The sequence below is a fragment of the Alligator sinensis genome, unplaced genomic scaffold (assembly GCF_000455745.1).
Source record: "Alligator sinensis unplaced genomic scaffold, ASM45574v1 scaffold1227_1, whole genome shotgun sequence".
In the NCBI taxonomy this organism is placed as follows: domain Eukaryota; kingdom Metazoa; phylum Chordata; order Crocodylia; family Alligatoridae; genus Alligator; species Alligator sinensis.
The window spans coordinates 711,622-726,193 of NW_005842618.1; the positions used below are offsets into that span (position 1 = coordinate 711,622).

Here is a 14,572-nt window from a genome sequence, read left to right on the forward strand (position 1 = left end):
TGGTGTAGGCTGGACAGTTTCCAGGTTCAGCTCCGCTTAAATCCTCGCTAGAGGACTACGACAATTGGCCCCGGAGTTATTGAAGCTCCGCGGGTTCGGTAGTTTCAATAGGAAGGGATACGTCTAGGATTGCTCTCGGTGACGGGGAGAGGCTAGAGGCCGTTTGGTAATTGGGCCCCTGGAGTTGTTAAGGCTCCGTGAGTTCGGTTTAGTAATTGGCCCTCTATTGCCTTCTTAAGGAAAGAGCTGGGTTCGAAGGAATCAGCAGCGCTTAGAGATCTTCACGCTCTTTCTCCCGAACTCCAATTGCTTTCTCTCTCTCCCTCTCCTTCTCCTACTTGGGCGGAAACTACCCAAGCTCTTTATACAGCTAGCAAGCCAATCGTTAGCCGCCACGTGTGCATAATTTAGAACTGGCCAATAATGTGGCTCCCATCTAAATACAAAAGGCGGGGACTCCCTTTCACCCTAGATGCAAAAGAAATGCACCATGCAAAGAAGGCTACAAACTGGCGGGAAATACTCTTTTGCACGCGGGTTCCCTTATTGCAGCAGAAAACTCCACCGTGCAAAGGAGCTGCAATTTAGCGGGAACATAATTTAGCGGTGCCGAAGCACACACAAACAAAAAACCACAACTTTGGGTTGTGACAAAAGGAAGGAGAATGACCTCAGTTTTACAGATGGGAATAGGCAGGCCTGATCACGAGTGAAGCCAATATTAAATTGTGCCTGAACTGCACCAACGGACCGTGTACAAAACCTCACCGTGGAATTTCTCTCACAGCTCACACACCATGAAAGCATTTGCCTCGGAAATAAAGTTAACCCTTCTTTGCCGCTAACCTTATGTAGTAACTCTAGTTATCCAGGCAGCCTAGACTCCTCTAATCAGTTTTTACAGTAAGGGTGGCCAGAATCTGGAATGGGCTTCCAAGAGAGTTGGTGCTATCACCTAACTTGGAGGTCTTCAAGAGGAGGCGAGACAGGCACCTGGCTGGGGTCGTCTGACTTCGGTCCTCTTTCCTGCCAGGGGCAGACGGCTGGACACGATGATCCATTGTGGTCCCTTCCAACTCTCCAATCTATGAATCTATGAATCAGTTAAACGAAGCCATTTACTAAAAGCAAAATAGTCCCCTCTGCTACCGTGTGGCCAAGAGCTATAGTGGGTTGGGCATGTGTCCTCTTCACTATGGAATAAAGCCCATGGCAAGGTAAATGGCTCTGGAGTCATCAGAGCATGCCTGCACATGGGGTTACTGATGACCCAGGTGACACCTGGCTGAGCAAATGTACCTCTCCTGCTCCACCTTGACTTGGACCAGGTTCTACAAACAGATGGGCTTTTAAGAAGCCTTCCCAACCCTTCATACTTCAGCTCCTCTGACTTGCTAGCAGCAGCAGCCTGGGTTTCTGGTGATCATTATCAGATAAAACGACTACTAAACTTGACTATGAAAAAACGCCAAAGCAAAAAGCACACCGATAAATTAGGCTGATGTTTTATTCTGGCTCAATTTCTCTCAGATTCAGTGTAAACCTTGGGAGTAACTCCAACAAAGTGAAAGAGGTGATACCAGTAGATAGATAGATATTCAACATGAGATGAGAAGTGGATCTGTGCCGGGAACAGTCTGGTGGGCTTTCCAACTGGCTCGCCCTGTTGGATCTGTTAGAAGCTTGCCAACTCCAGTGACTTGCTGTGGCTTGTTAACTTCACCATGTGCAGCCGAGTGCCTTGCTGTGCACCCTGGAGGAAGGAGACCATGCCAGAGCTAAAACTGAGAAGGAAACAAACTTACGTCCAGGGAAGTTTTCAGCATCCAGTCTGTTCCCCATCCATCAGCTTGCCATTCATAGAGTAATTGAGGGCAGACTACAGATGGCAGCTATAGGTATGAGATCTACTGCACATGAATAAAAATAATACCTAGCCTTATCTACCCCTTTTTAGCCAGAGATGTCAAAGCATCTTGTAAAAGGAGGTCACCCAGCCCATATACCAGAGAGGCAAAAGGCTTGAAATTGTATGATTACAAGCATTTTCCCCCTTTTTTAACTGGGCAGCCCAAGTTTTAACTGGAAACTGCAAACCCCCAAAAGCTCTAATTATACTGCTCCTGAACTGCAATACCTTTCAACAGACAAAACAGGGAGAACTTAGATTTGATCACACAACCTGGGAAAAAGATGTTAGTGCAATGAGATCACAGGCACCACTTTCTTTAAAAACTTGTTTGAAAAAAAAGCAGAATTACTTCAGTTTTAGGGCTGGGATAACAGATCAGAATCTAGCCCAGAGGTCTGACCTACTGAAAGAGCCATTCAGCTCCCCTTCAGCACCTCTGCTTTCCAGTGACGACTTTCCAATGACAATTAAAAGCAATGACAACTTTCTGGGAATGCTCCAGTAAGGCTCAGGCTTTTTGGTTGCTTGTTTTTAAGTTGCACAATTGAATCTCATAACTTCACTCAATCAGGGTTCAGTACAGACAAAAAAATCGGCTTTTTGCACAGATCTCGAAGCTACTACATAGGCCTTTTTAGACAGTGTTTTTTGTGTGACACAACTCAAAGGAAAATTTCCACCAACCTCAATAAGAGTTTTGTTCAAGAAAACACAGCAAGACAGGGTCTTTCACAGGGATAATACCTTGCAGGTGGTTTTCTCTCTCTCATTTTCTTTTAATTGTTCAAAAACCTTCTGAAAAGGTTCACCCACCCCACAGCTGCCCAACAGATAGACTCCCATTTTACAACATAGCTAAGGTGAGACAAGGTCATGGGACCTCCCTCAGATCATGCAGCTCACGAGTGGCAGAAAAGGAGTAAGAGCTTATGAGCGCCTGTACACATGTGCAGGATGTCAATTAGAACACTCTGGAGCAGACTTGATTCATCTGCTGGATTGGCACACTCCAGCAGCCTCGCCATCACGTCTATTCAGTGTCCAAAATGGCAGCAAGGGCACTTTAAACTAAAGCTCAAATGAGCTTTAAAGGTGCCCCCACTGCCACTCTGAAGTGCAGGACACTCAATACACAAGACGCTTTGGGCATTTTAATTACAGCAGCTCCCAAAAGTGGCTCCAATTGAAACGCCCCACCCCACCAGGAGCACAGCACATTACAGTGGCTTTCTTTAGAAAACAGAGGCATTAATCTTAACACTGTAAAATATGCCTGTATGATAACTTCTCAACTGATCCCCAAATTAGGATACCGTTAGTATTCATGAATGTAGTTTATAAGCACAAAGGTTAATAAAACAATTCCCTTCCCAAGGAAGAGACCTGGATGTATCTGTATTTCTAGTTTATCACAATGTCCCAGCTGTGGGAGATACCATGTATTAAGAACCAGTATTCCTGTGATTAATGACCACAGCCTTCAAGGCCACAAATATATCTATTAGGTTTCATATTTATCTGATAAACACAGTCCAGGGGAGTTGCTTTAGAGGACAGGGAAAGTGCACTGCATTTGTATCGATCAAAAGCAGAGCTGGCTGTTAAATCTATCGAGGAGCCATGCCCATTTCCACTGCTATAGGAAAGCCTAGGGAGGGAACACAAACAGGTCCTTTCCTTAAATCACAAAAACTGAAAATGTAGCAAAGCCAAAGATACAGCATGCATCCTGCTCGCTCCAGATGTGTCCCATCTAACCCAGAATCCTGTCTCTTCATCTCTAGTACCAGATGCTTCTGGGAAACAACCCGACAGAAATCCCACGGCATGCAATAATGGCATAATCTTCCCATAGGGCAAGGGTGGGCAAAGTTGGGCGCACACCAGACTCTATTACCCAGCAGCCCCTGTGGGAGCAGCTCCTTCTGGCTGCCACCGCTGCCTGCCAGGGGCAGGACCCATGTGGGCAGGGCATGCAGCTGAACTGCTGGGATGGGGCTGCGGCTGGGAGCAAGACAGGCAGGAGGGGCTGGGGAGACCTCGGGATCCTGGGGCAGCGACAGCGTGGGTCTGGGGATGGGGCAGAGCCGCGATCTGCTGCTCAGATACCCCTGCAACGAGTGAGGGTTCTGCAGGCAGGGAGCACGGCAGGGAGTGGATCATGGCTTTGCCCCGGCCCGGGGCCCCGTGCTGTCGCTGCCCCAAAGACCCTGGCCCCAGAGCAGCTCCCCAACCAGCTGCATGTCCTGCCCAGTCTCTATCAAGACCCCAAGAACACGGGGCCATGACAGCAAGGGGACAGGCCAGGGCAGAGCCCTGGTTATGTCGCCCCATGCGGTCACAGTTCCACGCTCCCAGGGTCTTCATTGAGACCAGCCAGGAGCTGTGCAGCGAGCCAGATCCACCATTTTGCCAAAAGGCAAGTTTTGTCCTAAACCCTATCAGTTACTGGTTATTTTATGCCCTGAAGCAAAATGGCTTTTTGATGCTTGGGAAAAGCATATATTCCCAGTCCTGTTTTTTGAAAGCCTTACTAAGCACTCAACCTTAATTTAATCTTCCAGTAAGAACTGCCACAATTTAACTACGTATCAGAGTAAAAAAATGTTATTCATTGTTTTCTGCACCTGCATCCTTTGCAAGCCTCTGCTTGTCAACCTTTGGGCTCAGCCTTGATACACAGCACATTGAAGTGGGCTCCATCAGATTAAAACAGATGCCTTATGTCTAGCAACTGTTTGAGAACCCTTACCTTTCTAGAGGGATGAACTAGAATTGATCTGCCCTTTGGGAGAGAGATGCCAGCACCCTTCCTTGTAATTCTGCTCTCTGTGTCTGCATTCATCTCGCTTGTCACTCTCAAACACCTATCCTCTTTTGTATAATGCTAAAATGCTGGAGCGGGAAAAAGACAAGAAAAATCTAGCCTGGATTTCCCATCCAGTCAAGGGACCCAATTCAGCACACTTATATGGAGATCAACTACACAGCTCTGAACAAATATTCATTAAAGATGCTGCCACCACAAGCTTGCTGCCTGGACATAAAAATCAAGACTGCAAGGATTTATGGCTACACAGATGGCATATTCACTTCCCCACCAATAATTTTTATCAGTGGCAACATGGGCCCTGAGACTAAATCAAAACTAGGCCCTCAAATCCCTCAAAATTGAAATTTTACTGCCCCATATGCACAGAGTGCACAAATGCTCATCCCAAACCTCCACAAATGTTGGAAGGTCTGGTTTGACATCATGCTACAAAGTCTATGCATATTAATTCACAGATTGGCACAGTATAGGTCTTAGTAGCTAACATACCACGCTGAGTTCTGCAAACAGATTTCAGGGCCTATTACACTCTCCCTTTCCTCATCTAAATCAGAATAACTGCTGTAATCCACTGGCTGCAGTAATGTGAAATGATATCAATCAGGCCCTGTGACTAAGTAGTGAATGGAGCAACTCAGCATTCTGTAAAAGACGACGAGCTTAAAATGCGGTATCTGTCTCGAGGCAGTCTTTCCCCCGTGCTAATTCACAGTAGCTAAAGCAAAGACGCAGCTTGGGAAAGCAGGATGCCTCAGACTTAACACACAACTGTAACGTCCATCTTGGAAACAAGGAAATAGATGATGAATTGCCTTCATCGATGCAGATTCTTCTGCACTTTACTATCAAATCTTCAGCATTTATTTTTATTACGGTAAATAACCGCACCTCAAGGATTGTTTTCCACTTCAAGTGTTTGCACAAACCTGTTCACCAGCCAGTCTACATATTCCAAGATCTGTCACTGAGCCAAAGTAATTCGTTCTCTCAGCTAACGGTATGGATAGTCACCTACTTGGGCTCTCATGCAACATTTATATGGCCGTCTCCTCCCAGGATTCCACACGCAGAGCTCCCATTGAGGTATGTTAGGCTTTTACATTAAAACTGACAGCAGCAGGTGGCCTACAGCTAAATCCATTTTTAACAAATAATCATGGATTTTAATCCAAAACCCAGGGAACAGGACTTCACAAAATGAGACAACTTGTGTCAGAGCCGTAGCACAGAACTTCTAGTTTGTACTAGGTTTTTGCACTTCTGAAACAGCCGGCCAGCAAGGGGCAATGACTCCCAAAAAGTCAATTTGGGGAGGAAAAGAGATTCTTAGAAGACACCAGCTACACCAGACAGCAAGCAACAGAGAAAGCAGCTTCACTCCTGGATTCTCCATGGGCCAAGTGTCAAGCAGCAGTGGATTTTTGCTGCCTATTCATAAAACCAGATTCTGCTGGAAATTCCAGAGCTGCTCACGACCAATGCAGTAATCATAACAAGTTAGAAGTGACAGCAATTTGTTGCTGTGGTCATTTGCTTGTCCATAAATACATGGTCCACTGTCTAGTTTATTAGTTTTACCTTGCACACTCCTGGAGCTGTTGCCAGATGTTATTAGTCAGTGAGACCTCAAGGCTTACTCTGCCATAAAACCCTGGGCATAAAATAATTATTCTTTATCCCTGAAGTGGTTTCAAATCAAATGGAAGTGAAGGAAAGGAATTGTTTTTTCCTTTTGTTTGGTGCTCTCTAGCGGCAAACATGTGGAGAAGAGAGAGAGAGAGAGAGAGAGAGAGAGAGAGAGAGAAAGAGACTGTGCCAGATGGCAAATAGGACTGAGGATGGTTCAGAGCAAGGGAGATCTACCACCTTGTGCCCCTACAAGAAGGAAATGGATCCCTGAGCCCCATTCACTGGGACAGGGACATTACGCTGATGCTAAAGGAAGGGAGACATCCAAAAAATAGGCAAGCAATGAACTGCATGTAGAAGGAATGGAAAGTCAGACCTCAGAGGTTTCTGTGCCAATCCCAGCAACTGCTCTTAACACTGCGGATCATGACAACATATACAACTCACTCTCTGTCATACCGTGCTTAACTTGAACCTTCAGTTTAAAGTGAACACCTCAGAGCCCTGATTATGCACTCTGAATAACACATGGATCATGTTCATGCGGCAGGGGCAGAGGTTGGTTTTTCAACAGCACTGGGAACTACTGGTTGCTCAGAGCATTTAATAAAATCCACACAGAGCAAAAGGTTTCATTTCCTAATACAAAAATATTCATTTTACACATGGCAAAACTAACTGCTGCACATTCACCTCAAAAACCTACCATATCCATTTTTGGGAGCAAGATTTTTCTGCTGCACATGAAACACAGGCAGTATTTGTGCATGCACACACATTTCCAAGAACATAAATACTGCATACCCTTTCAGCTTTACTGGGAGCATACGCAAAAGACCCATTTTTTGATTATTAGGTAACACTGCTGCTGCTGTAGCGCCTCAAGACCTTCCCATGGAACAGCTCCATTTTTCTAGACTCTCTACAGAGACCAAGTGGTAAACCCTACCCAGAAAAAAGATTCCTGTTCTAATCTCCATCTTTCAAAGTCCAGGCAAAATTTCTCAGGTATCCCTGGCTTTCCCCTTGTATCAGCAAGACAGTGGAACCTAAAGTTCATATTTGCAGTTGCCTGAGTTTGCAGAGCTGGGGTTCAGGATGAAGCTGGTATGGAACCCTAGCCTATAATCCATGTTGTGGCGATTATGGCAACTGGTATATAAGACTCTTAGAGAGTTGGACACGAAAATCTGGCAATAGTATTTTCATCACCTCCACCCACTGGCAGTCAGCAATTTATCTTCATAAACTTGCCACAGTTGCACTACCTTGGCTTTCTTCATGTGACCCATCAGTTTTCCCAGATCTTCAACGTCAATAACAGAATTAGCATCTCCATCTTCCTCAGCTCCAGACTCTTCCTCACTGGTGGTTTCAAATAACTCTTCTACCTAGGATTAATCAAATTGCAGAAGGAATTTTTAGAAGGCTGCCTTCCATGGCACTGATAAAACACCCACCAATCCCAGCCCAGGGAATCAATGCTACGGCATCCAACAGTATTCTGGAAGACTAGCACCAAGCCAGCTTTAGACCCACATAACAACCAATGTCACAGAAGTAATTCAAACATTTCACTCTTAACATGAGTTTAACAGTACAAAGCCCTTTACAACTCATGATCTGGTTTCCAGATTCATTCTGCTCTTTCACCTGATCGGTCTTTTTTGCTACCATGTCACTGAAAATAAGGACTTTGGTGACTCAACTCCATTAGAATTCAAAGGGACTTTGGGTGCCTAATTTTCTTAGGTTCCCCTCACAGTTGGAGTAAGCAGGATAAAAGTAAAGATGAGAGAAGGGAACTTGCCTTACTTTCCAGTAAGTCAGGCTGCTATATCAACAGAGTTTACAGTGGCAGCCTAAAGAAAAGACAGCCCATTCGGCAAGTAGAGAACCTATTTTCTGCCAAGGTCTGTAGCACCAATAATGATACGTTCTTGTGCGTAATAACAACACAGGGCACGAGGGGGAGCATTCAAGCCTCTCAGCAACTGTTGGGTTCACAATCCATTGAGCAAGAGAGATTATTCCAGGCACATTTACATGAGACGTTTACTGCCCAGTTGACTAATTAGCTGTCCAGTAAACATCTCGGCATCTATATGTGTGCTCCATTAGGCTGGAGTAAACTAATTTACTCCACAGAAGTAAATACGAGTACCATCCTGCTGCAGACTAAAAAACTCTACAGCAGCACACACATAGACACTGCCCCAACTGGCTGGGGCATGCGAGTGATTCAGTGCTGAGGCTGCTGCATCCAGCCTCTCCACAGCACATTGAGCTGTGGGGAGAAGCCCCAGGCTGGCAGGCTAACTCCTGGGGCGATCTGCCAGCTGGGAGCTGCTCCAACCTAGCTCAACGTGCTCCACATGAATAAACTCCAAAGCAATGAGCCACAGAGTTTATTCATGCGCAGTAATAGCCCATGTAGTCACATCCCTCTTGATCAAAACTGCAGCTAACAAACACCATGGAGAAGACAAGAGCAATAGAGATTCAGAATGGAGACAGGGTGGGCTCATATATCACAGCTCCACCTGCAGCTATCAATGCCACTGAGGAAGAGAAGCTCACAGGATGAAATGTTAGTGGGGTTCAGACTGTGCCTGCTCCTATACTGTACAAGGGTTGGGAGGATAATCCTCCCATGTGGGCTGGGAGGATAAGAAGACCCTTATGAGTAACTCATCTACTGGTCATGGCATGACCTTCCTTACCTTTAGCAGTAAGCATCCTTCTAACATCCCCACACTGCCACTCCATGTGTACCTCCCCCTCATTTCAGGACCCACTACTAATTATCTGGGCCTCTCCTTCACCATGGGACCAAACTAACCCAATCCCATGGCACAGAAGTAAGGAGCCAAAATGTAAGGTGAAGGTCACACCACTGGTCTTCACCCTGAGCTGTGGAAGGGGAGGAGGAAGTCGGTAACTCTCCAAAAGGATCTTCAAGTTCACTAGAGCCATCCCTGCTACAAGACTATTATGATGGAATTAAGGCCACCTTACTTGGCCAAGAAGACGCCCTCTACCTCAGTGTTTTCCTGCTCCGACACCCTTTGCTCATGATCAGATCCCTCCTTGCTCTGCTTCACTTTGGACTTGCACTTCCCTTTCTTGCAGTTTCCACTACAGGACTTCTTCTCCCCTTTGCAAAGGGCCTGGAGCCTAAGGAGGAACCTGACCCTCCAGGCAGCAAAGTCAGCCTCAATGCTGCCATGCTTGCTCTTGGCTACATTGCAGTCTCCTTCTGCACGTGTCATAACACGATTGGCCCCGAGCATCCACAGCCATTTGTCAATGTTTTTTCCAACCTAGAATGGGAGATGAAGAAAAAGCCCATTAAAATGTTCCCACAGCTGAGAGACAGAGATAGATAGATAGATAGAGAGAGAGAGAGAGAGAGAGAGAGAGAGAGTGTCATTTGAGAAATAAACTGGACAGAGTTTACCCAGAGAGATGACTGGATGCAGAGCACATTAGTGGGACAGCTGTGCTCCAATATCATCTCTGCTACTGATCAGGAGACTGGGTTAAGACCATTCATTCACTGTCTCTAGACCTCACGGTTTCTTCACCTTTAAAGCAGTTTTACTATCATCAGTCACTTAACAGGCAGTCTCTAAGGGCTAGAGACTTTTTTGTCCAGAATTGACTGATAACAACAGGCCCCGATATATTTAAAATACATGACGTGGCACCAGACCACCCAGTACTGGACAAATATACTAACCTAATGATAAGCTCCATCATTTTTTTCTCTCTAGTTTAGATTTATCTTGGTTAGTAGGTCTAAACACTTTCAGAGGAGGGCTCCAAAAACAATATTTATATGGTCCCTCACAGCAAGCAAAAAGGAGATGATGGAAAAGGCAGCAAGCAAGAGGGTCCTTTTGTCCTTTGGAAAGCAAATGTAAATGGACTACAACATCCTGAGTAAAAAAAAAAAGCCCACAATTTCCTACTGGACCAGTGGGACTCACTCCCTTTCTCTCTGAATCGATACTGCACTCACACAAAAGCTGCTTAACAAAAGGTTATGGTCCAACACAATTCCTATTCAAATCCACAGAAAATCTTCATACTTAGTTCACCAATTTCCTCACAGAAACAGTCACCAGGGGCACCTAACACATGAGCAGTGAGCTGCTCTGATGTGCTGTAATTACAGTGCATCAGAGCAGACACAATTAATCGAGTCTGCTGAAGTGTGGTAATTACCACACTCCAGCAGACTCCAGTGTCTCATGTATCAGCGTCCCCGTGCTTAAAAATGGCAATGGGGGCACTTTATCTAAAACTCATTTGACGAGCTTTAGATAAAGCGCCCCTGCCACCATTTTTAAGTGCGGGGATGCTGATACACAAGATGCTCAGAGCAGCTTCCCCCCCTCCCAGAATGCATATATAAATGCCCCAGAACACCAACAGCCAGAACCGTATTGACACTGAAACCTTGGCAGCAGCATGGAAATCCATGGGTTTGGAGGATACTCTGCAACTTGTGGGATAAGGAGACAAGAGACAGAGACTTCAGGGAGTCTTACCGTATTGTAGTGGTCGATGTATACCGAATTGCCCAAGCCAAACACAGCATATCTCATGCCTTTCAGATATGTTTTGCCAAACCGGAAGTCATTTGCAGCCTCTTCTAACCACTTGCAGAACCAGGCTGCATTCTCAGTTGGCTGTCCCTCTGTGTAGGTTGCAACTAGGAACACACAGACATTTTTGCTGATTGTCTAAGGATAACAGAGCAGAGGAAAGGAATAGTTTACAAGGCAGGGCACTGACTATTCTAAGCCAGTTTTCCCATCACAGGATGTCATGACAAAGCATAAGGGTTCATTTGAGAGGTCTGTAAATTAAAAATGCATAGACATTGTTGAGATCATGAACTATGAATCTGGATTTGGACCTCTACAGCACCTCCAAGGACCTCAAAAGGACTTAATGAACATGAATGTGCCATGTCACAGTCCCACATTTTCCTGGCTGTGAAGTTCCAGGCAAGCTGCTCACTCTCACTGACAAAGTCTGAGGCAAAACCAAGAAAAGAGCCCAGATCCCCCCAGTCTGTGACACAGACCCTCATTCTCAAGACACTGGCTTTTTTCTGTAGCCGAACACTGAGGAGCTCTGTTACTCCACACAGAAAAGGAAAGTGCTCTTCAAACACAGGTACATTAGACTTGCAGGGAGCTGAGGAGATGCCTGCAGGGAAACACAGAGGAAAGCAGCAGCCAGGCCCTTCTACATCCTCAGGAAATGGTTACAAGTATTTTACCAACCTCCTCAGCTAGGCAGTCATCGGGATCGTACTCTCTCATGTTAATAATTTCTGCAGGCAAAGTAAGGGCGACAACGGCTTCAGCAAGAACTGCTGCAAACCCCTGGGGAGACAGGAGAAACCTTTAATTACATCAACCCAAACAAAGTGAGTGCTGAACAAACTCCATTCTGTCTGGCTGCCATGAGAGGGTGCAAGACACCTATAAACCTTGCAATGAGCCTATAAACCTTGCAATGGATACCAGAAAAATAATATTTAATACAATGTACAGAGGTAGAACAAGGATGCACATGGCATGGTTGTCATATTAGCTAGCATTCTCTTTTTGGGAGGAAAAAGGTTCAGAAAAAGACAGTTTTATATGTTTTCCAGACTAGTTACATGCACACAGGAGAGAGAGAACTTTAAGGTAGATTTGCCTTTGAGAGAGAAACAGTATAAAGCAATACCTGCCCTCAAAAGGGTGTTCAGAAAGCAGACAATTGAGAACATAAGGGTGTTTATACATGTGCTTCGGGAGTGGGGGTGGGAACCGCTTTAATTAGAGCAACTCCGAGAGCCGCTCTAATTAAAGCGCCCGGAGCAGCTCATGCATGTGTCCCTGTGCTTCAAAATGGCAGCGGGAGCGCTTTATCTAAAGCTCGTCTACCTAGCTTTAGATTAAGTACCCCCATCAGTTTGAAGCGTGGAGACACTGATACACGACACAGTAGGCTGCTGAAGCACAGTAATGACCACACTCCAGCAGACTCTATTAAACAAGTCTGCTCCGCCACGCTGAAATTACAGCATGTTGGAATAGCCTCCCTGCTCGTGTACAGGCACCTTAAGTTCTTATCTATGATCTATAGCCCTTTGGGTCAGAGCTGAATACTTCTTAATCCAATTCATTTCTCACTATTTATTTTTCGTATTGGCCAATTACAGCTAGCAAGTTCCACTTTCAGGTCTCACCCCATTGCAGGTGTTTACCTATGTACACTTTGAGACCCTAGTGTCATTTTGCATTCCCTTTAACCAAATGGAATGAAGTGACTTTTACCTTAGCTGTGCCAGTCTGTGATCCATAGAAAATCTTCACCCCTGCCACATAAGCCTCTTTTGCCTTTGGGGTTGCGTATCCATTAACCAGTACATCGTCAGTTACTTCCAATGAAGCTGGCTTCCAGCTGGCTTTTCCATCCTACAAAACAATAACAGCATCTCACCCTTTCCCCTTTCAGTCAGTTTCACATAAATATCATGCACACAAGCCATACTATCAGATGTGGTATATCCTATTTAAAGGGCTAACAGGCCAATGCTGAATGGCAACTGCTCTTTGCAAAACGAGTGACTGTTTGAGGGAGCTCCTTATACACAAGACGCACAAAAAGCATTCAGCAGGTCATTCTTCAGCTGGAATCTTAACACACATCAAGTACCATGACTTTCAAGTACCCCAAACCGCATTTAAACGTCAATAGTTTTGAACTTTCCTGACTCTAGAGGGGACCAAAGTAAAATGAAGCACCATGTTACACAGCAGAGAGGGATATGTTTCACTGGTGGGTTCGCTGCCTCTTGTATAGGCACGATGGGATTTTTTCAGGCCGAATGATACAATGCCAGGACTGGGAAATGTCACTTACTTGCTTTTTGGTTCTGCCGGCAAAGAACTGAATGCAGATCCAAATACTGATGCCAAAAGCTGCACAAGAATAGATGTAAAACCTGTGTAGCCACAAGGACATCAGGTGAGTGTAGAAGTAACTCCAAGTATCCACTGATGCATCTGAAAGGAGAATGAATCATGACAGGAGCAGGTGAGACAAGACAAGAGCAGATTTAGGTTGGACGTTCTTTACAGCGAGGGGTACCAGAATCCGAAATGGGCTTCCAAGGGAGGGGGTGCTCCCCGTACCCTGGAGATCTTTAAGAGGAGACCGGACACGCACCTGGCTGGGGTCGTCTGACCCCAGCGCTCCTTCCTGCCCAGGGCAGGGGGTCGTACTCAATGACCTACCGAGGTCCCTTCCGACCCTAAAAATCAATGAAATCGATGACACTCAAAAAAAGCAAAAGCGGTGACAGCTTCCTTCAGCGCCAACCCACTTAAAGCAAGCAGAAAACACACACGCAGTATCTCGCAACACCACGATGCAGCCTTCCCGGTCTACAAACCCTGCCTGGACTTGTGCAATTGGAGATTGCCTCTCAAATCCATTCGGCAGAGACCGGCTGTCCCTCCGCCTAGCAAAATAAGGCCTTGGCGCTGGCTCTGAACCGCATCCTTGTATCCCAGATAAAGCACGGACGCCGTCGCGCGCTTCGAAGAGTCACGGGGCGATCGAATCGGGGAGAAGCCGAGCTCATCTCGGCAGGACGGTCGGAACTCCACGTGACACGACCCTCAACCCTGACGCCAGCACCCGGCCTGCCGCGGGGGACGCCAGGCAACCGCCGCAGCCAAAACCCTGCTTGCACGAGACACCGTCAAGACACGCTCGAGGGGTCTGCGGCCGCTACAAAGCTCCTCTCCCCCACCCCAGTCCGGACCAGTCTGACCAGGTGGAGGTGCATCCCCTGTCCCCTATGGATACGAAACCTGATGCTTTTCTGTCCTCTCTTGGAGAGAAACATGCGCTGTCTTTCTTGAGGAGAAACGTCCTCTATGTTTCTCTTCAAGAAAAGGGGAGAGGAGAACAATAGGCGACATCAAGGCGTCGGATTTCGTATCCCCTCCACCCTGAGCAGAGGCAGCTGCAGCCCCAGGCCGGGGTCGCCTCACGGCCCGCCCGGGCCCTCACCCTCACCCTCACCCTCACCCATGCCGAGGCCGCAGCGAGGCGGCGGCGCGCGGAGCGAGGGGCGGGGCAGACTCCGGAACGCCGCGCGCTGAGGCCGCGTTTCCAGC

General features: G+C 46.5%; 1 protein-coding gene across 1 annotated transcript in view; it reads right to left on the reverse strand.

The window, feature by feature from the left end:
* Window positions 1-14,234, reverse strand: part of TYW1 (tRNA-yW synthesizing protein 1 homolog) — a 144,203-nt gene extending 129,969 nt beyond the window's left edge. The window contains exons 1-7 of the mRNA XM_025215033.1: window positions 13,840-14,234; window positions 13,308-13,450; window positions 12,719-12,859; window positions 11,675-11,776; window positions 10,931-11,125; window positions 9,416-9,697; window positions 7,643-7,765 (exon numbers count right to left, since the gene is read on the reverse strand). Coding sequence (XP_025070818.1) covers window positions 7,643-7,765; window positions 9,416-9,697; window positions 10,931-11,125; window positions 11,675-11,776; window positions 12,719-12,859; window positions 13,308-13,450; window positions 13,840-13,882 — 1,029 coding nt within the window. The 5' untranslated portion in view covers window positions 13,883-14,234. The remainder of the gene's footprint in view (window positions 1-7,642; window positions 7,766-9,415; window positions 9,698-10,930; window positions 11,126-11,674; window positions 11,777-12,718; window positions 12,860-13,307; window positions 13,451-13,839) is intronic.
* Between the last annotated feature and the right edge of the window lie 338 nt (window positions 14,235-14,572).